Source organism: Leguminivora glycinivorella, chromosome 13, assembly GCF_023078275.1.
Source record: "Leguminivora glycinivorella isolate SPB_JAAS2020 chromosome 13, LegGlyc_1.1, whole genome shotgun sequence".
Lineage (NCBI taxonomy): Eukaryota > Metazoa > Arthropoda > Insecta > Lepidoptera > Tortricidae > Leguminivora > Leguminivora glycinivorella.
This window is the reverse complement of record NC_062983.1, coordinates 13,673,246-13,693,795: the sequence shown is the minus strand read 5'-3', so window position 1 is coordinate 13,693,795 and position 20,550 is coordinate 13,673,246. Positions and strand designations below refer to the sequence as shown.

The 20,550-nt window shown below is 36.8% G+C and overlaps 6 protein-coding genes across 7 annotated transcripts; 2 read left to right on the top strand and 4 right to left on the bottom strand.

Moving 5' to 3' along the window:
• Nucleotides 1-3,170: 3,170 nt before the first annotated feature.
• LOC125232906 (glucoside xylosyltransferase 1) lies at nt 3,171-11,530 on the bottom strand. Of its 2 annotated transcripts, none has more exons than XM_048138741.1 (9): nt 11,292-11,530; nt 10,898-11,210; nt 10,413-10,605; nt 9,650-9,765; nt 8,888-9,070; nt 8,296-8,468; nt 7,732-7,803; nt 5,173-6,260; nt 3,171-3,380 (listed from the first exon to the last, which is right to left on the bottom strand). In XM_048138741.1, the coding sequence occupies exons 1-7, from the start codon at nt 11,474-11,476 to the stop codon at nt 7,800-7,802; spliced, it is 1,167 nt and encodes a 388-aa protein (XP_047994698.1). In that variant the 5' UTR covers nt 11,477-11,530; the 3' UTR covers nt 3,171-3,380; nt 5,173-6,260; nt 7,732-7,799. The 2 variants fall into 2 exon arrangements, with proteins under 2 accessions (XP_047994698.1, XP_047994697.1); XM_048138740.1 differs by having other exon boundaries at nt 10,898-11,213; nt 11,292-11,529.
• A 145-nt stretch (nt 11,531-11,675) lies between these two features.
• Nucleotides 11,676-13,563, top strand: LOC125232495 (putative OPA3-like protein CG13603). The gene is made up of 4 exons (XM_048138184.1): nt 11,676-11,966; nt 12,043-12,211; nt 12,322-12,464; nt 12,573-13,563. Exons 1-4 carry the CDS (start codon nt 11,825-11,827, stop codon nt 12,992-12,994), a joined length of 876 nt encoding a protein of 291 aa, XP_047994141.1. The 5' UTR covers nt 11,676-11,824; the 3' UTR covers nt 12,995-13,563.
• A 231-nt stretch (nt 13,564-13,794) lies between these two features.
• LOC125232494 (probable DNA-directed RNA polymerase III subunit RPC6) lies at nt 13,795-15,248 on the bottom strand. The gene is made up of 4 exons (XM_048138183.1): nt 14,993-15,248; nt 14,686-14,890; nt 14,229-14,480; nt 13,795-14,055 (listed from the first exon to the last, which is right to left on the bottom strand). Exons 1-4 carry the CDS (start codon nt 15,190-15,192, stop codon nt 13,819-13,821), a joined length of 894 nt encoding a protein of 297 aa, XP_047994140.1. The 5' UTR covers nt 15,193-15,248; the 3' UTR covers nt 13,795-13,818.
• A 272-nt stretch (nt 15,249-15,520) lies between these two features.
• On the bottom strand, nt 15,521-17,317 carry LOC125232529 (CDAN1-interacting nuclease 1). Its single transcript, XM_048138235.1, has 5 exons — nt 17,083-17,317; nt 16,777-16,932; nt 16,519-16,663; nt 16,096-16,145; nt 15,521-15,976 (listed from the first exon to the last, which is right to left on the bottom strand). Exons 1-5 carry the CDS (start codon nt 17,193-17,195, stop codon nt 15,592-15,594), a joined length of 849 nt encoding a protein of 282 aa, XP_047994192.1. The 5' UTR covers nt 17,196-17,317; the 3' UTR covers nt 15,521-15,591.
• Nucleotides 17,318-17,706: 389 nt separating this feature from the next.
• LOC125232530 lies at nt 17,707-18,522 on the top strand. Its single transcript, XM_048138236.1, has 3 exons — nt 17,707-17,904; nt 17,986-18,101; nt 18,353-18,522. The coding sequence occupies exons 1-3, from the start codon at nt 17,839-17,841 to the stop codon at nt 18,513-18,515; spliced, it is 345 nt and encodes a 114-aa protein (XP_047994193.1). The 5' UTR covers nt 17,707-17,838; the 3' UTR covers nt 18,516-18,522.
• LOC125232528 (mediator of RNA polymerase II transcription subunit 6) lies at nt 18,475-20,530 on the bottom strand. The gene is made up of 5 exons (XM_048138234.1): nt 20,219-20,530; nt 19,960-20,134; nt 19,250-19,355; nt 18,994-19,154; nt 18,475-18,854 (listed from the first exon to the last, which is right to left on the bottom strand). The coding sequence occupies exons 1-5, from the start codon at nt 20,416-20,418 to the stop codon at nt 18,648-18,650; spliced, it is 849 nt and encodes a 282-aa protein (XP_047994191.1). The 5' UTR covers nt 20,419-20,530; the 3' UTR covers nt 18,475-18,647.
• Nucleotides 20,531-20,550: the final 20 nt, after the last annotated feature.

The window sequence follows — 20,550 nt, the reverse complement described above, 5'->3', positions numbered from 1 at the left end:
TGTATGATAGTGCTAAAATTAAACTACTTACCCCCTTATTCATAAACGTTCACTAAAGTTATCAAGCCGATAAAGTTCGTTTGTCCCTTTCTATCACACCAATACGCCGAAAAGGGACAAACGAACTTTATCGGCTTGATAACTTTAGTGTGCGTTTATGAATAAGGGGGTTAGTATTTTACAAAAAGTATAAAAAAAGGTCTACACTAAGAGTGTCGCGTCTAGGTGGTCATTGGTCAAGTCTTACTCTATGACACGGTACCTCCCCACGCATGCGCCGCGCGCTGCCGGCCAGAGCACAGACTTTGTTTGGGGTGTAATTTCTAGTATGTTAGTACATAGTAATTCAATGGATGAATTGTACTTCTGTGAACTGTTTTCGATATACTTAATCGAATATATGATGTAATTTTTTCTTTACTACAATGCAAGTGTTTGAGTTGAGTACCAAGTTAAAAATTTCACTTTCTTTTTGCCGGTTTCATACAAAAATATCGTTTGACTGTCTCTTTTTTTGGGTAATATTAATATTTATATGGACGGATTAAGTCGCGTATAATCTTCTTCCTCTAAGAATTACAATGTAAGTATTTTTGCATTCATTTTGATCAGAGCACAACACAACAGTTCAAAAATCAGTCTACCAGAGCTTCTGAGTTCCGTCGCCGACGACGGGTGACCAAGGGTCAGAAAACCCACGCAGTGCGTGGCACGCACCCGCGACCGACAGCGTGTGGCACAGCGGTACATGCGGCTCACATCCAAACGCCGCCGGGCACGTGTGACGGGCCAGAAAAACCAGAGCCTTAGGGCTAGGTGATTATCGCCGCGCCGCAGAGGACGCGCTGAGGGGGGGGGGCGGTGCCTACAGCAGTTGTAGTTGTATGCATACCTAGCTCACGCACACAGACGCGTCCGCTGGCGCTGCCAGGGGCGGCTCACTCCGCTATCCTATCGCCGCGCTACAAGTATATCCTGGCGGCCGCGAGCTGTGGCCGCGAGTTCGCGGCCTACTCAGGGGTGGCACACATTCTCACGGAATGCACGTTCGCACTTTCTATTGTTACTTTACGTCGCGAGGTTTTTTAAGCGATGTCCGCGGGTGGAATGGCTAATAATACTTAATTAAATAGACATGTTGAATAAAATAAATACCAAAAGATATTCTTATACAGATCTACTACTGATTAAGTCCCACGGAAAAGTTCAATAAGGCTTGTGATGTTGGAACCTTGAACAAAAATATATAAATACAGCGTATATACCTAGAAAGTACTCAAGACTTGAATATAATAATATAACATTTAATGTGAGTATTAATTCGTTTGGATCCATTGGTAACCCTATCACCGGACGCCGCGCACGTGCGGCTCGTTTCTTTGTAAAAATGTTGTAGGTATTTAAAAAGGCGGCATTTCGGAAACATCAAAGCAGTGGGCCTTCTTTACTTGTGCTATTATATATTCTGTGGCGCCGCGCCGGTGTCCACGTGCGCTCTCTGCAGTGTGCGCTGCCGCTGCCACGAAACGTTTACCTACTCCGTGTAATACTGATAAAAGAAAGTATTGACGTGAATTCACACGTTTCGGAAATGACTGTAGGTATTTTAAATATTTTAGCACAATATGTTTTTTGCCTCTTATTGCCTATTATACAATATATACATACCTACTATGGCAACTCTATCACAGCGCAGAATATGCAGAAGCCACATGGTGGTCTGCGACAGAAACTCAATAGACATTTTTAGAGTTTTTAAAATAAGTACCTAAGTAGGTACGTGAAGTAACATGGTAAATTAAAAAAATATCATTAGATACTTATTGCGAAGGTGTAAACAATTTCCTTCGTTTTGCCACATATCAATAATTACCTATCTATATTAAATTCATTAATCCGTATACATTACATTTTTACAGTACGGTAATACTCACCCCGTCATTCATAAACGTACACTAAGTTATCAAGCCGACAAAGTTCGGTTGTCCCTTTCCGACGTATTGGTGTGATAGAAAGGGACAAACGAACTTTATCGGCTGGATAACTTTAGTGTACGTTTATGAATAAAGGTGTTAAAATTTATAGCTACGAAATTTTACATAAAACACCTACTTTAAAATAAAATAAAAAATGTTGAATTTGGTTAACATTATAAAAGACCTCACGCAAGCTGTGCTAATTAGTTCGCGAATTCGTCGAGAGGTGGCGCTAAACACAATTATGCTCATTAGAGAACCTATACTTCTAGCCTAGCCCAGTCTTTAGACTTATGTGAGTAACGTAAAAGTACCTAATAGTTTTGTAGGTACGGAACCCTCGGTGGGCGAGTCCGACTCGCACTTGGCCGGTTTTTTTATTATTTAAGTTTCATGACGCATTGGATTTATCTGTAATGTCATTGAAATATGTTTTAAAATAAATAAATAAATAAATAATTATAGATGCTTATTAACTAGCCACTGTACAATAATAATGTACCGTCATCAAGCACGCTATCTTCCATCTTTATGGTTGTTTTACGGACTTTTTACTATGACACATTAACTGCCCCGTTAGTGCCCAGTTTTATTAGAGTAGCTAACTAATTAAGACCTAGGAATAACCAGTTAACCTTTACATCATTCGTGATGTGATGTGCAAGTAAACAAATAAATATTATTGGCTGTCAATATACAAGGTGCTCGCGAGGAACCCATATAACTTTAACGGCATATTCTTTGTCACATTTTAAGACTAAAATGTCATATAAACTTTTCTAGATTTCGTCTAGTTTCAGAGTTATTGCCAATTAAAAAAAAAACATTTCCGTATTGTTACTCAGAAAAGGTCTTCTTAACGGCGCTGATGCGCAGTTGTGGAGCATAGTCTCACAGTAGTCATTGATAGATGTCAAAATGTGACAAGAAAAACTTCCAAAAAATTTGGTTTTTAGAAAAATAAATTAAGGAACTCATTTTAATTGCCAACTTCATGGATAAAAATTACTTTATATGTGAAAATACGTCCAAAAAAGTAAAAAAAAAAAAAAAAAATTTGCGAAAAATTTTAAAATTCATATAACATTTTTTCTTTCTTTTGTCCTCAGAAACGCGTGGTTCAAGTTATGCGGGTTCCTCGCGAGCACCTTGTATACTTTCAGCTTTCAGGGTCCACTCAACATTATCTTGGACGTGACATAATCCGTTTCCATAGTTTTATTTCATGAGTAACTATCGCGGTAACCGAAGACAATATTATTATCTTGTAAGTCAAATATGGTCACGTAGTTTGGGTATGTTCCCTAACCTCACCAATGGGTTGCTACACTTGCTACACTTGAAACGACTGACGTAGTATCGGAAATGTTGGATTAGGTAGTTACATTTACATTAAATAGAGACCTATAGGTACCCCTCTGATCTGATGTATGGTCCTCACAATATTCCCTCCGCAGTGGGCTGTCAGCAGGGAGATCCGATGGGGCCGGCTATCTTCAGCCTCGCGATTCATCCAATAATTTCGGCGCTTAATTCAAAATTTAATTGTTGGTATTTGGATGACGGTACCTTGGGTGGGGAGGCAGGATCTGTTTTGGGAGACCTACGGTCCTTAATCGTAAAGTTTGCTGAGATTGGCCTGGAGTTGAATACAAGCAAATGTGAGCTCTACATAAGTCCCGACCACCCAAACAAGTCGGAAATAGTCAGGGAGTTTGAGGTTGGTTGTCCGGGAATAAAGTTGATGTCAAAAAGCTCATTTCAGCTTCTTGGAGCCCCAGTGTTTGACGAGGCAATCCCCGACTTTGTTGATGGCCAAATGCTTCGTTTCTCTGAGCATTCAGACACCGCCTACTCAAAATTAACGCCCACATGGCCTTTTTTATCATTCGTTTCTGCCTTTTTGTCCCAAAGCTGACTTATGCAATGAGGTGCAGTCCTTTTTTTAGACATTTAAATTTGTGCCAGGCGATCGACAGCACTATACATGTTGTGGTACAAAAGATTTTCAATATTAAGCTCGACGATAGACAGTTCCGGCAGGCGACTTTACCGATCCGTTACGGCGGTCTGGGTTTAAGGAGCGTTTCTTGTGTTGCGTTGCCTGCTTTTCTGTCATCCGTCAATGGTACGCTATCCCTCGTTGGAAAGATACTCTCTCCGTCAATACCTGACTTTGAGGTGGCGTACCTGTCGGATGCGGTAAATGCTTGGCGTGTGGCGTGCCCTAACGTGGAGTTGCCTTCCGAGTTACACGTTCAGAGGGCGTGGGATGAACCTCTCTGTCTCCAGGTCCAAGTGTCTCTGCTTAACTCTGCCACCTCTAGGGAGGAGAAAGCCCGTCTCCTGGCTACTTCCGAAAAGGAGTCAGGGTATTGGCTTCAGGCGTATCCCTCCAGCAACTGCGCTACACTTTTGGATAACAACTCCCTACGTTTGGCGGTCGGCCTCCGCTTAGGAGCTGAGTTGGTTGTTCCTCACCGCTGTCCTTGCGGAGTTGAGGTTGACAGTCGGGGGTATCACGGTCTTTCGTGCCGGAAGAGTGCCGGTCGGTTTTCGCGCCACGCCAGCCTTAATGATGTTATTCGCCGGGCTCTGGTCAGCGTTGGCGTGCCGTCCGTTTTGGAGCCACCCGGTCTCGTGCGTGATGACGGGAAGAGACCCGACGGAATGACCCTTATTCCCTGGCGAATGGGACGGCCGCTCATTTGGGATGCAACCTGCGTGGATACCTTGGCGCCGTCCCATTTGGCCTCTACTTCTTTAAGGCCGGGCGGGGCAGCGGCAACGGCTGAAGCACTGAAGCGCCGCAAATATGCTGGTCTTTTAAGTAACCACGTATTTGCGGCGTTTGCAGTGGAAACTTTAGGGCCTTGGTGTCAGGATGCGCGAAATTTCTTCAAGGAATTAAAGAAAAGGCTCCTTGACACCACCAGGGATCCTAGGGCTGGTTCATTCCTGGGACAGAGGATTGGCATTGCCATCCAGCGGGGAAATGTGGCCAGCATTATGGGCACTCTTCCGCAGGGATCGGATTTGGGGGATTTTATTTTGTAGTTTAGTTTATAAGGGAAATTTTAGATATAAGGACTGATTTGTGTGTGTTTGTGTTTAATTTAAGGTGTATTTGTTTTATAATCTGTGTTTTATGAATAAATGACCGAAATTGTGGAGTTACATATTATTTAATAGAGACCTATGTATTTTATGCTGTTTCATCTCGAGCAAAAAGTGGCATTTACTTTTCGAATAAGAAAAGTCTTACCTAAATCACAAATTTTCCACAATTAAAATTATTCTGAATTTAAGATTTGGAAAAAAAAACTCGCTGTTATGTGTCCTATTATACTAGGTCTAGGCTTTAATATTATGTGTCAATTTCTTTAATGCTATCAGCATGACTTCCGTTGGGTTAACCGAGCCCTCTAATAAATGGTAGTTTAATCTGGTTTTGGCTTGGTAACTCCGAATTTAAGTACCTACCTACCGGCATTTCTCGCACGGTCTGTCTCACTCAGCACCTTGCAGCCTCGTAACGTTTGTACGGTAGCTACTATGTCACGATGACAAAGTAGTGAAGGTAGCTATTAAGATTAGCGGCAAAGATAGGAATGGTCTGCGCGGGTAAATTGTGTTTACTTCCTCTCGTCCATCGCATCCATCGTCAGAAGACGTTAGTTATGTCCTAAACGCCTTATTCATAAAAACTTACGGGTCTCAATAAGTCAAATTGGGTTTTGTCCCTTTCTCACAAATACATAAGTCAATGTACCTCTATACCTAAATCGTTCATGAATAACGCAGTAACTCCAGTGAAAATGTGTGTTCTCTTACCCTTCATCTGTGTTTGTCAAAAAATTGTCATAAAACAATTAACTTTGATATATTATTTTAAAGTCCAACGCCTAATGTTAGGATCCTTATCAAACACAGACGAAGGGTTAATTTTTTTTGAATTTTCTACATTGGGTCCGAAGGATTAGGGAGTCTACTGAATACAAACCACGGGCATTAGCAAACATTTGCGACAAATACGACTTTAAGCAAACAATTAAAATATGTGAAACTTTTTTATCAGAACCACTTTCAAAACAAAATCAATTCACGTATAATGTTAATTAGGTAGTTAGCGTTTCTGTCGTATTTTTTTTCTAAGAACAAAAGCTAACAAAAGGTTGTTGGCTGATCGAAATTATTAGGCCCGTTAACCAGATATTTCGATGACCATCAGAAATTGCGCATCACTGATATAGGGTCCAAACCGCCTGTTACCGCTACACAGTTCTGTAAATTTTATTTCAAGGCAAATGAGGAGAAGACAGGTATATGTATATGCCTACCACTTAAGGATATGCAGTTATACGTCGCTTAGAAAGCAATACTTGTGGTGTATGTAGGTACCAACTTTTATATATGAACTATATGAAGTTTGATAGTTCACTACTGAGTATTGTTATCAGTCTTTCTAAATGATTGATGGTATTTGACCCTTATACTCAGAAAATGTTCGCGGTTGCGTCAAATTTTTACACGACACACAGGTTGTAACAAAAAGGCTGGTGATTCGTTTACGGGCGTAATTTGTATCGTGGTTTGATTCCGGGATTTTTGTTACAACCTGTATTTTACACGGTGTATCTGAGGAAACTGAAAGATTTCCGAGGGCAAAAAGTGATAGATAGGAAAGATAAAATGTTATATGACGTCAAGCAAATTTCGAAAAACAATTTTTTTGTGTATTTTTTTTTTGTTTTTTTTTTGTATTTTCACATAAAATGTAAATGTTATTCGTAAATAAACTTAAAATAAAAAAATACTCTTTTTTTTAAATCTACTTTTTTTACAACGAGTCACTAGTTACTTTTTGATATATTCTATCAACGAGAATAGTTAGATTATGTACAATGACGGCAAATAATAAGTAATTGTTATTTTTTTAAATGCTTATACCTTCGAAAGTAGGCGAAATCCAGAAAAGTTTATATGACATTTTACTCTTCTAATATGATGAGGAATACGCTGTTAAAATTATTCGGTTTCCTCAGGTTACACCGTGTATTTATAGAGGTACTCGTAATAAATGAACACACATTTTTTTCTTAGAATGGAAAAAATTGAACAAGTTTTAATGTAGTTAATGTAAGCAGTGCGTCATCAACGAATAATTAATAGACTATGATCTTATCGCCGAGAGCGGTATATGTCATGCTATATAAGATTAAGCGCAATAAAACCGGTTTAGTATGTTCTTTGCACATGTTACTACATTATTATTATAAATTTTTCGGGTTCGGCTGACACTAGAATTTAAACTAATAAATACAGTAATAATATGACAGTTGGTCTCTTGGTAACAACAATGAGTGTATTTAATTATAATTAAACATAATACTACGTTATTAAGGCAACATTTTAAATACTATAAATCTTATTCGTTTAAGTATAATACATTAGCGACATTCGTGTCAAGTGGTTCATGGGAAACTATCATAATAAATTATTATACCTACCTGTATTTTATTCCGTAATAGCTGACCGATTCGGAACAATACAGACGTCATTATATTATTAGAATAATATTAATATAACGCAATAAGGCAAGTCTATGCAATGGTAAATTATGACAGACAAAATACATAATTCGTTGTAACTTTGTAAGCACTATTCTTTAAAGGCACGGTTCCGGATTCGATCCAGCATTTTAAAATTAAAACTGAATTAATGATAACTTTAAAAGATCATTTTCCAACTTTACCTCAGACTCGTTAATAATAACTTCTTTGTCATGGTCCCTTCGTTCTTTGACTTCGTAAGATGAAGTGGCTACCTGTGGAAATAAAACAAAGTGCTGAATTACATAAACAAGTTCGGTATTAAAACAGAATTGTCTGCCACACTGCGTACAAACGATAACACAATGATATAAATTTTTAATAGGACAGAAAACTTTAACCCAGACCTGGCAAATTGGAGTCGATTGACTATTTTTCGATGGTCGAGTTCACTACCAGGTGTCTATATCTATACCTCTCTTTCCTATGCAGTTTAGGTATTGAGTTGCCTTGAAAATGCGTTCTTGAGGTTGCCCCATAACGAGGCCGGTGCCTCAGTGAAGTAACGATGAAGTACGCAAAGGTGGATCTAGCTTCGTGCCCAGGCCCCAGGGTGGGGGTCACGTGGTCTATTTGTATGGCCAACCTAGACTCCAGGGGAGGTAATGACCCCCATGGAAGTAACGCTGGCAAATCGGGAAGGTCGGAGCTAACTGACAATGCCTTAAAGGACCATATACTACAAAGTCTACAAAGTATCTAGATACCTGTCAGGTTTCCTATGCAGCTTAGCTATTGTAGCCGTAGGGACCTTCAGGAAGGCGTCCTTGAGGTTGCCGCAGAGAGAGGCCGGCGCCTCCGTGAAATAGCGGTCGAGGACGGCCGGCAAGCCGGAGGGATCCACGCCGACTGACCACTCGTCGATGGCGCGGTATACTGCCTGTAAAATTAATTGGTTGTGAAAAAGAGTAAATTTTTAGAAGGTCCATCAACGTGTAGGGAAGGGACGTAGCTCAACCTCAAGTTGCAGACTTTGTTCCTATAGCGATTTGTCGTGTCGATTTTAACACATTGAGTGTCAGGAACCAATCTGCTTCGCGGATTTTCTGTTGGTAGTCATACTCTAAGACGTAAAATGCTACGGAGTGAATGTGTAAAAAGTAAAAAACAAAATACTTAGTAAAGTAGGTATTCCCATTATACATCAGAGTTCAGGATGGAAGGGCTGTTTGTTCGTTTTGTGTTTTTATGCTAAGAAGTGAACTTTACGACTACTGATAGACTTACAGAAAACTTAAGCAACCATCAAAAACCCTAGCAAGGCAGAAGTCAGATATAATACCGTCTCTCATAAAATACCTCAAAAGCAGGCTGCTTATGCGAGTGGAAGGCTTTCCTGCTGCCATGCAGAAGGAACACGCCGTCAGCGGTCGCGTCGTCGCACGCGTCGCCGTACATGCACTGGTCTGTGCGGTAGTTGTAGCGGCAGGACAGCTCCAGCACGGCACGCGGGTGGTAGTGGAATATCACGTTTATTATATCCTGGGAATAGAGATAAGGAGGATATTCAAGCTATAAGGTAACTTGAATAGTTAGAATGCATTTTGATTTCTCAAGTTCACTAGTTGATCTTCAACTTCATACAATTTGGTTGAATATGAAGCTAAATTTAGTATGGGACTCCCAATATTTTTTGCAAATTTGGGGTTCCCATCCAAAGTTGCTCAGAGAAAGTTGTAAAATACTAGTCATACTTTGAAGTCACCTTGTAGATTAAATAAATAAATATTATAGGACATTGATTGGACACTGATTAAATGAAATGGGCACTTCACTGATGGTACAAGATGGTACAACTTTCATCATCTAGGATCTAGGATTCACAACAAGAGTTATTTTCGAAAAGGTAATTTCTGTGCTTAAGTTTATTGCCCAGAATATAATCTTTCTCTAAGTGTGTATTTTCCTGCTAGGAAATATTTAACTGTATTTTCTGTTCAGCTTCCATTTCAGTGTGATGTGCTACTACTTCATACAATATTACCAGACTGTTCACTAACAGTCACATTTAGCTAAAAATAAATAATTTTCTCTCCTTTGTATTGTTGTGTAAACAATTACCTGATCACCCCATGGTATATACAACTTCCATTTCAGCATGATTGGGGTGACATAGTCCACCCAACCAAAGTCCCTCATTCTTGTGAGGTTCATTAACATCACACCCGAGTTTAGACCTGAAAAGACACATAAAAGAAGATCTAGTAAAGTTTACATTGGACAAGTTGAATCAGGCAGTTCCATGTAACTGTAATGTAAGTGACCATTTCATTGCTTTATTTATTTATGATATAAATTAAAGTCTTAATATGTCTCTAGATATGCTTACTTTTGATCCTCAGACATACTGATATTTAAATCTGCACTATAAAAAAGAAACATGCAAATAATTGGTCACTTACATTACTCTGTTACATGGAATTACACATTCATTTAAATGGAATGAATGCTAGATAAAATTATATTGAATTATATATTTAGCTTATGCATAGCCAGCATCAGCCACAATTTGGTACATGCAAACTATATTAGCATTGATGTATTAAATTTATCAAACTACAGTCTATATTAACCTACTAAGGCGTAGCCAAACAACATACAAGTAGGATATTTGCTAATGAAACTTAATACACAAAGTCTAATCAACTCTAACCAAAACATTTCCATCAAACTTAATAAGTACCATATGAAGGACCATAAACCTAAAGGCCAATGCAAATAGACTGCAACCCAACTGCAACTTATCTGAAAACTGCATGCCAAGTGCAACAATAGGAGACCCCCTTAGGAGAATAAGAAAAGTCATCTGTCATTTTACACTCACCATATTTCCCATAAAATGGATGCTTTGCAAATCTAGGATACCAAGACACATTGGGGTTGTCATTCTCCAGCGCCATGGCAGATATTTGGGAGATGTTGAACAGGGAGAACTTGTGCCACAGCTCGTCAGCGGCACCCAGGAACAGGGTATCTGTGTCTACATAGATCATGGCATCTATGTGGCTGATTAATTTCTGGAAAATTAAATAAATAAAAAATATTAATAAATATTATAGGACATTCTTACACAGATTGACTGAGTCCCACGGTAAGCTCATGATGGCTTGTTTTGCAGGTACGTCAGACAACGATTCAATTAAATTTATAATACTAATACCTTCTATATTATATGATCAGAGAGGTAAACATGATTCTTTGTAAGAGACGAAATAGGAAGCAAGATTTCAGGTCACATAGAGGTTTATAAGGGAACTTTCAATTTGCAGGATGTAGCCCTGGGTATATGTAGTAAGTGTAACTTATTACCGGTATGAATAATCGTTGCGCAGCACATTTGCTGAATAAGTTCATCCAATCATCAACATGTTCTTCAGGAAAGTTAATGCTGTGCAGCTCAAAATCCAGCTGGTATTCAGTCAATACTCTCCAGTTGCTAAGAGTTTCATTGAATTTAGATTTAAGATTGTCGTCTGTGAAGATGACGAAGTGCACGGGAGTCTTAGTAAACAATAACACGGATTTGACGACATTCAGCGATTCGTTGAATCTCGAGTCACACACGACGAACGACAAAACGATCCTGTTTATGGCAGTCTTCTGAGGTAAAGTACTCTGAGGTCTTCTAGAAAAAGAACAAATTATATATAGTGCCATCCACAAAACGTGAGAATGTAAAAAAATATTTTAAATGGTTACTTACAACGTTAATAATTTTGTGCTCGCGGTACCTCGAGGTCTATTGATAAAGTTCTTCACATTATCATTACTAATCCAAGAATATAAATAAATTAGTGTAAAACTAAAACCCAATAAAATTGCGATTTTCCTAATAGGTAATCGTCTCATGATATATTTTAGCGATTTAATTCCTAACTGAACTTCCATTCATTGTTTGTTTACAGCTATTTTCTTTTTTAACTGTCAAACGATGGTCAAACGACATTCGTTTCGTTTGAGGCACACTCTTTGGTAGACAAGGACTATTTGAGACATGATGAAATCAGCTGATTAATGATATTTTCTCGATTAGTCTGCTATATCTATTGACACTGACATTGACAACTTATAGTAAATGTCAGATTATGTATGAACGAATGCGATGTTCTCCGAATAGCAGAAAAATTGCAAAATTTAATTGATACATGTAATCGCTTGTTCAGTTTCCCCTTGTAGGGCTAGAATATCAATAGTAGTATTTGCTGTGTTATTGTAGTCACTAATTTATAGGCGACAATGGTTGTTGGAGCGTTTCCCATTGCCAAATTGTCAGTGTTACTAATAAAGCAGATCAGCAAACCCATCGCTAATGCGTGTAAAGAACGAGCCAAAAATAGTCCTTTTTTTAGGACCTATGTTTGTATGCCTCCTGCCCAGTGTAAGTATATGTTTAATGAGCATTTTAATATTGTAATAAAATATTGTATCTTGATGTTGATTATTGATTTGTTCAGTCTACAATTGGTGCGAGGTGAAGGCTAAGATGTGGATCCTAAATTTGGGTAGACCTGTAAACATACCTGTGCTGAGCCAGGAAATGGCCATTGAGCTGGGTGCCAACCTGCTGGGTGAATCAGTCATCTTTGTTATTGGTGCTAGCCTGCTTATTGTGGAATATGGCAGGTAATTATCACTATAAATATTTCAATATACTTGCATCAATGAGGTTTATTTTAAGATTGATGTAAATCTTGGAAATTATCAATAAAAATTGTTGATTTTGTTGTTTATAGACAAAGCAAAAAAGAGGCAGCGAAAGAACAAGCTAGAATCGATGAGCTGAAACATATAACCAATACAATCACAGACTTGTACTTTGCAGTCCAGCAACAAGAAACACAGATTAGGGAAATGGAGCGCCTCATTCATTCAGTCAGTAAGTACCAGTCACCTGATCTAGTCTAGTATTATTATTTTGTTAAGTAATCAATAAAATCTGTTAAAAGATGTGTTTTAAGAACTAAAATACTATATTCTCTTAAAGGTGGCAAGAAGATAGAAGCACCTCCTCCAGACGTCAGAGACATAACCAAATCACTGAAGGAACTTGAAGAATTGACTACTTCTAAGAGTTCCCCTCCCAAACCCCCAGCTGGTCAAAAATCCCCTAAAGGCACCCCAATGCAACCCCCCGCCAATGAACAGCCACCAGCGAGATCACAGGAATGTGATAAAATGATCAGACACGAAGCCCAACTTCTCTCCACACCATACCCTGACAAAGGACTTATCCTTCAATCATTGAATTACATCCAAATGGATGTTTTTAGTTCAATATTTCCTCATAGCAGAAGGGAAGAGGAAAAAAAACATGAAGAAAAAAAAATACAGTCACAGAAACGTGATAATGCTGTACTTTCAGAAGCACTCTACAACATTGAAAATAACTTTAAGAGCTTGTTTTAATGTGTATGCACAATATGCACATTTGTAAAAATTAGGGAAAGTTAGTTTGTTATGGTTATGAAATAACCCATTGTATTATGTAAGTTGGTTTTACTATATTGGCAGTTTATTTTGCTGCACTTTTCTTGGAAATTCATCAAGCTTGAAGTTTTTCAATTTTTATATAATTGCTTTTAATCTATACTGCCAACCAGTGTTCTGCATTTGTGCGAAACTTTTGACTATGGAAGTGTTGACACAGAGATATTAAACTGGGAGTTATCAGGTACTTGAAGATTTAAACATTTTGAAAACGAAACTATAGGTCTATAGGCATAGTAACTAGTACTTGTCTACTTGTGTGCAAAAAACATGTACTTTACACATTAGTACTAAAATTAAAATAATGTTACTAAGAACAGACATTAAATTGGCTAAGTAATGAGATTAGTGCACGCCTAATACTTGCTGAGTAGTGTAGTGTTTCAGTGTTTGTTACCACTCTAGGTCTGAGTTTACAAAGTATGACTTGTAAACATCTATCAATATTAAATTATTAGATAACAGTGTAAATAAATTGTATCCTATAATATTGTCTTTGTTTTTTGACTCCTTACATTTTATGCATTTGCATGATGCAATTAACCTATACAATACATGATGTAGATTATGTGAAAAACAGGTTATTACTGTAGATTAACAAATAGGTATGTCCAGTAAAGTAAGCAATAATTAGATAACAAGATTGTAGGTTAAACTCATTAGTAAAGAGCCATTGATCCCTGTTTTAAACTGTACAGGTGCAATACAATAACACAAACATATATATTATTCTTATATATTTATTATTCTAGCCATTCATTCATATAAGTACAGTCCTGTGGAGTGATAAGTCCTTTGGAATAGCACTTGTGTATGAGAGGGCACACTCCACAGGGCACTTGCACCAGCCCCGGGGGAGGTAGGAGGGATTCAATGGCACGAAACACCTTGCTGCCGTCCGGGTACACACTGCTTTCTGCCTTTCCATCATATACTAGTGTGTTCAAAATTGTGACCACATCTTCAACATCTAGGGTAACCTGAAATGATAAGTTATTTATCTCTAAGCAAGTGAACAAAGAGTTATAAATAACATAATAAATTATTGTGTGGTTGTACAATCTAAAGTTTATTTTTATAACCCATTCTATAAATAACAACTTAAAGTTAAAATAAATCATATAAATAGCTTGAAAAGAACTCAAATACTTACATTACTAATTCCTAAGTCAGTTATGTATTTGTGGACTTCTGCACCAGTAGCGTAAGACTGAGTTCTGCCAACAATGGGCCCTCGAACATTGTTCTTGATTTTGTCAGCTCTTTGCTGCAAAAATCTAAGGCACTGGCGATTCAATATATCCACAAATTCTGACTCAAAATCTTGATCCTGATACCATGCTCCTCCTGATATAGACCGATCTGGTTCTAAATTATACAACATGTACACTTTCTTTTTTGAAGCCTGAAAGAACAAACAAAAAATTTTAAAACTACAGGAAAATTATGTATTACATATAAAAGTGGTAATTACTGACATTCCATGTGTGGGTGGCATCCATTCTAACTTGGGCTTCAGCCAACAAAACAAGAATAGGACCATTGATTTGGTAGTTTATTAACCATCAGCCATCACTCACTCCACTTAAAACTCTAATTTATGAACTTACGTTGACACATTTCACTGCCTTAATAACTTTTTTGCTCTCCAGACTCTTCAGTACTTTAGTGAGCTGTGTATTGGCGAGGTTAGAACGAACTCTGATGTCACGAATCCATATTCCCTTATTACCAGCTTCTTCTATCAGGTTATAAACTACTTTCTCCTCATTGTCTGCACCTTTGACGGCTGTTTTACTAGTTTGAGCTTTTAACCTGTAACAAAAATAGGAGTAAATAAAATTACGATCAAGGCATGTTGATTTTTTTAAGTTGCATTCATTTTTAAATTACTTAGGAATACAAATAATAGACTACCTATAAATAAGAGATCCGCATTGATTGAATAAATCAAAACAGCCTTGCTGCAATAGTGAGTTGATAGCGGCTACTAGTTCCCCAGAGGACAGCTCCGGCACGGCGGCTTTAATGTCTTTATCTGATATACCTTTAGGATTTTTCTTAGCCGCATTCAATATCTTTTCTTTAATAGCTTCTTCTGATTTATTAGTACTCATTTTAAATGCTAAAATTTTAAAAACACGCTATACCGCGTCGTCGGCACTAATCAGCTGTGACAGTATTCACCTTTGGTATTCACAGAATGAGAATGACATTTAATTAAGGTGTCACTGACATAATTCTGTGCTATTCGAGATACTGTTAAAAACGACGCAGTGTTAAGAAACAATAAACACGGCTCTTGCACACGGCGCAAACACTTGTTTTCTGTTAAGACCACGTCAGTTCACCAACTAGCGGACGATTTGCCTGATTGTATGCAGTTTCCACAGCCCATGAACGCCTGCAATACCGTTAATATAAGTTAAAGAATAAAAGCCAGTGTCACAACGAAATAATTTATTTTCGCAGTCAAAATGTATTTTCTTACAATTAATTACCATTTCTAAAAAGTATTACATATCAATGTCCATCTTGTACTGAGTAATGCTTTCTTTTTTGGGGAAATTAGTTCTTAGAATAAACATTTGATTTACTTCTGGTGTGGACTCCAGTGTTTCTAAATAACCGAACCAATAGATTACTAAACCTGGACCAAATCTGTTCCAATAAGCCATTAATTGATCTTTTAAATATCCAGAATGGTTTTCTTCATCACCAAATAAAGCTTTACTCTCTACCCAATGAACAATAAAGCCATCCACTGCTATGGGTACATCAAGTTTAAAATCCGGGGTCTTATCATAACCACGAGACCTCAATACATTTTCATCTGAAAATGTTATATTCATCAATCTTAACTCTTTCTCTAGTCGTAACTCATATTCTAGTCCAATTGACCTGAAAATATAAAAAATAAAATGTACACAAACAAGTTAAGATCAGCGTGACAAGTGTTATAAAGAAGTCTATTAAAGGGCAGCTAGTAATTTTAAGAAATCTATAGTAACTATACTTACTGTTTTATTAAATCTGCATATGGGCCATACTGGTTATCATTCATGGTGCCCTGTAAACATATTGCAAATTTCATATTTTTCTAATAAATTATGTAGTATAATATTGAATGATACATCTATTTTATATTATGTCAGTGAACACCTTCTTATTCCATATTTGGTATTTATTATTCTACATATAAATAAAATAGTTACGAAATTTACACTCTTAGGCAAAAATATACTATAAACATTTACCCCCTTTTTCACAAACATACTCTAAAAGTTATCAAGCCAATAAAGTTTGTTGGCCCTTTCCAACATATTGGTGTGATAGAAAAGGAAAACCAACTTTATCAGCTTGATAACTTTAGAGTATGTTTATGAATAAGGGGGTTAAAATTTGCAATAACATGAGTAAATGATTAAGGCAGTAAATTTTACCAGGAATACTTGATATGCTAGTTCCTTGTCTTCAATCAATGTGGTATCTTTAAAGCACTTCTTGACCATGGAAGAGTCAGAGTAAACATTTTGCAGGAGAGACCTTGCAAACAGCGCTGGACTTATCCCTTGATTGTCCGAGAGCCTTAAAAGATAATACAAAATTATTGTAAAACAAATCTATGATAAATGAGCAGCATGTTTAACTTATCGCAAAATAAATATATTATTATTTAGGTATAAACAAACAACATTTACTGTAAAATAACACCATCTTTAGCAGATTTGTCTCTCATTAATCCTTCATAGAGTTCATAATATCTACTGGATATTGATGGAGACTTTCTGTAGCTTTGTTTCATTGATCTCTGTACCAACAGTGATATAATGCTGCCTAGTGTAGCTGGTGGTAAACTGAAAAAAATCCCATGGTAATTTCAAAACCACATAAAAAAATGAAAAAACATGTTCTCAGTATGATCAAGCACTAATAATGAAATATATTAAAAGAGAGCTAATAGCTAGTACATTGTTAAATACGCTAATATGGTAATGGCTACAAACTTTTTGTATTTCTTCTTTAATTCATTCTCAGCTTTACGTCCATACGATGTGAGCCTATTAAAATCTGCTACAATAGCGTTGTATAGCTCAACTTTCATAGGTTTCATACTCATAGTTCTTATTGTAAATAAATAAATCAACCAATACTCTAATATCGATTTATAAAAATTTAAAACAAATTAATAAATAAACAGCGAGCAAAATTAAACAACACCAAAGACCACAACACGGAACTGACGTCTGTCAAATTAGTAATACCAGCGTGACAATTATATATTTCCACATTGTGTAAATAGGGATTTCCTAGTATCATATTCTTCGATAAGAATATGATATTATGGGAAAGAAGTGACAAGTTGCATCGACCTCACATAACGTTTGCTTTATTTGTTCCTTCTATAGTTGACATAGCTGTGTCACATTTGATTTATAACAAAAAGCATATTTGTAAAGGGAAGAATAAAATTATAAAAAATATAACGAGAATTCCTTAAATTCATCTAATTACGACATTATGGCAACACCTGAGTATTTTTTTCTAATTTAATTGCCTGGATGCTTGTTTTTTAAGCCAAAACTCCCGAGAAGAGCAGTATTTTTCTATTCAATAATTATTTTGAAGGAGCTGTTCAAGACTAGTATAAAAGCGTCTAGTTCGAGCTTAATAAAAAACCTTTAAAAAAATGCGATACACCTATGTCACGGAAAAATATAGGTTGTTTGTTTGTAATTAAAAAATAAAAATACTCGAATATAATGGCTGACGAAAGTGCGAATATATCAGCAAAAACAAGAGCCAGAGCTCTAGAACCAATTAACAAAGTATGCATATAAGTTTTCTGATCAAAGTAAAATAATTCTTACATTTTTAACAAATTAACATACTGCGTTTCTAACTTTCAGCTTGGGTATATGGATGGTGGAGCTGACGGACAGAATGCCGCATTTCAAACTAGTTTTAACACCGGATATGAACAGGGTTTCAAGTTTGGCATGGAGTTGGGATTTAATGAAACACTGTTAGTAATCAAATTATACTCAACTAGCTCTTGCCCGCGGCTTCGCACGCGTTAGAAAGAGACAAAAAGTAGCCTATGTCACTCTCCATCCCTTCAAGTATCTCCACTTAACAAATCACGTCAAGTCGTCGCTCCATTTGGCCATGAAAGACGGACAAACAAACAGACACACACACACTTTCCCATTTATAATATTAGTATGGATAACATAGGTATAATTGAAACATTGTAACATGATTCTTTGATTTCAGAGCCCAATACAAAAATGAACTACCCATGACAACTTTGGAAGATCCAAGACGGATAAATTGCCAAATGTGTATAACTGGGTCAGTAGCACAGGAGAACATCGTCAATTTATACAATACACAAAAAGAAAAAAATGATCTCTATTTAAGTAATAAAGATACATAAACCAAAATGCTAATTTCATTTACATGCTTACAATTAATATTATTTCTGTTATGTTGTTGGTCTATGAAAGTAGCACTTGACCATATTTTTGGTTCTCTTTATTAACCAGTTCAGTTTTACAAAAGAACACATTCACACTCTGGGCTTCTTTTCTGGTGGTGGTTTCATGTTCTCCTGCTTGATTTCCTGTTTAATGTCCACATGCCCTTGGATGGCCCCATTTGTCATGTCTGATCCACTCGGGTCAACAGGCTCTTGCTTTATGCTAATGTTATTGACATTGTTTGTCTCTGATGGCTTGTCTTTGTCATTTGTATTTTCAGTCTTTACTCCATTTGTCTAAAATAATTTTTTCAAAATAAAAATTATACACATAGTAGATTACTGATATAGTCAGATTATTCACAAAGAGAACTGAGAGACTTAATTATGCACCTTATTATTGTTTTTATTTACAAGCTGCAATTAGTATGATTACCTGATTATGAGCTACTTGGGCCACAGGTAATGGGAATTGCCGCACAAGTTCTGCTAATAGCATGTCCACTCGCTGCCGTTGGAATACTGTTGATGGCTCTTCTTTGGGAGTTGTTGTTGTTTCTTTGGATGCAGATGAACCAGCATTGAAGGGGCTCAGACCTACAAACAAAAAACAAGACAGAAACTTCATATGAACTTCTTATATCTTTAAAAGAGATGTACCTTTATTTTAATATGGTATTTTTTAAACTAACCTGGTTTATTTGCTTTAAAATCCCACCAGTATCCTTTACTGGGATGGTATCTTGAGTAAGACATAGTTTCTTCAAAGGAACATTGAAGGTGATGGACAGCAGACAGCTGTGTCAAAACAAAAATGAGTATAAAATTAAACAACAAGCTAGAGGGATATATAGGTATCACTTCTATACTGAAATATGCAAAATTATAGCAAGTATTTTTGTATCTAGTTTAATCCACTTTAAAACATTAAATAAATGTCATATACAAAGAAAAAGTGACCAAAGCCTCCATTGCTCCGAGCTGGAATCGAACCAGCGTACTCCGCTTACCGGGCGAATGCCAGAACCACTCGGCTATCGGTCCACGAAAGCAAGGGTCGAAATTTCTAAGTATATGACATTTCCGAAGGCTCGTGGCGCCCACGAAGTTAAAATATTTTCTATGAAAGTAATTTAATTTGTTCTTAACTTTGTTTATTAATTATCATGTTATATTGTAATAAAAAATATTATTATATAAGTTTGCAATCATTTTTATTACAATATCCAAGCTGTTGAAAAACCAATTTCTCTATAGTATTAGTAACATATGTGTGATACTAAATTGTTACAACCCAAATTGAGTTTTTTTACATGTGTTATTTTTTTCAGGTAACTAAACTTGAGGGGTCAAAAGTAGTAGTAGTATATAAACTAAGTTTTGAATTTGTTTGATATCTTACCAATCTCGAATTAAGTACACTGGCGAGATCAGGAGCTTGATAAACAATGCCAGCAATGATGTAGTAATCAGCAAGAGGTATTACATGATTTGGACTGTGTCTATGTTGTTTCCGGATAACATATAATATTGGGTCCTGAACATGTAGAAGCATATACTCCAACCCAGTCATAGACCTGTAAAAATAAAGTTTTATGAAACAACCAACTGTAATATAGCCAAGACTAGTAAAATTTTAGATTTCCCTGAATAACACTTACTGCAATTGGTCCATGCTAAGCCGCTGCATTTTAACAACTTCATTGTTACACGTGCGATCGAAAAATGGATTAGACCTTTCCGAAAAATAGTCCATAATATTTGATGGGTTCAGGGAAGGTATCCAAGTCGAATCGTGCCAAGACAATCCTAAAGGGTTCTCAGCCGCTATGGGCATGTTACCAATCCTTCCGGGCATCATTGTGATAAAGACAATTAGCAAGTTTTAATAAAGGATATTAAATAAAGGACAGACGAGCCGAATACTCGAATAAATAAATTATTTTTACAAAGATTGTTATGACACGAACAGTCGAAAGCTAGCTACACACAC

Coding starts and splice junctions, on each gene's coding strand:
- LOC125232494 (XM_048138183.1), bottom strand. CDS start 15,192: ATGAGTACTAATAAATCAGAAGAAGCTATTAAAGAAAAGATATTGAAT. Junction 14,891..14,992: donor TGCGGATCTCTTATTTATAG/GTAGTCTATTAT, acceptor TTTTTGTTACAG/GTTAAAAGCTCAAACTAGTA. Junction 14,056..14,228: donor CTGACTTAGGAATTAGTAAT/GTAAGTATTTGA, acceptor TTATCATTTCAG/GTTACCCTAGATGTTGAAGA.
- LOC125232495 (XM_048138184.1), top strand. CDS start 11,825: ATGGTTGTTGGAGCGTTTCCCATTGCCAAATTGTCAGTGTTACTAATA. Junction 11,967..12,042: donor TTGTATGCCTCCTGCCCAGT/GTAAGTATATGT, acceptor TGATTTGTTCAG/TCTACAATTGGTGCGAGGTG. Junction 12,212..12,321: donor CTTATTGTGGAATATGGCAG/GTAATTATCACT, acceptor TGTTGTTTATAG/ACAAAGCAAAAAAGAGGCAG.
- LOC125232528 (XM_048138234.1), bottom strand. CDS start 20,418: ATGATGCCCGGAAGGATTGGTAACATGCCCATAGCGGCTGAGAACCCT. Junction 20,135..20,218: donor CTTAGCATGGACCAATTGCA/GTAAGTGTTATT, acceptor TTATTTTTACAG/GTCTATGACTGGGTTGGAGT. Junction 18,855..18,993: donor CCCAAGTAGCTCATAATCAG/GTAATCATACTA, acceptor AAATTATTTTAG/ACAAATGGAGTAAAGACTGA.
- LOC125232906 (XM_048138740.1), bottom strand. CDS start 11,476: ATGGAAGTTCAGTTAGGAATTAAATCGCTAAAATATATCATGAGACGA. Junction 11,214..11,291: donor AGCACAAAATTATTAACGTT/GTAAGTAACCAT, acceptor TTCTTTTTCTAG/AAGACCTCAGAGTACTTTAC. Junction 9,766..10,412: donor TCCATTTTATGGGAAATATG/GTGAGTGTAAAA, acceptor GTGTCTTTTCAG/GTCTAAACTCGGGTGTGATG.
- LOC125232530 (XM_048138236.1), top strand. CDS start 17,839: ATGGCTGACGAAAGTGCGAATATATCAGCAAAAACAAGAGCCAGAGCT. Junction 17,905..17,985: donor CTCTAGAACCAATTAACAAA/GTATGCATATAA, acceptor TCTAACTTTCAG/CTTGGGTATATGGATGGTGG. Junction 18,102..18,352: donor TTGGGATTTAATGAAACACT/GTTAGTAATCAA, acceptor CTTTGATTTCAG/AGCCCAATACAAAAATGAAC.
- LOC125232529 (XM_048138235.1), bottom strand. CDS start 17,195: ATGAGTATGAAACCTATGAAAGTTGAGCTATACAACGCTATTGTAGCA. Junction 16,146..16,518: donor TAGCATATCAAGTATTCCTG/GTAAAATTTACT, acceptor ATATGTTTACAG/GGCACCATGAATGATAACCA. Junction 15,977..16,095: donor TATGCAGATTTAATAAAACA/GTAAGTATAGTT, acceptor TTATATTTTCAG/GTCAATTGGACTAGAATATG.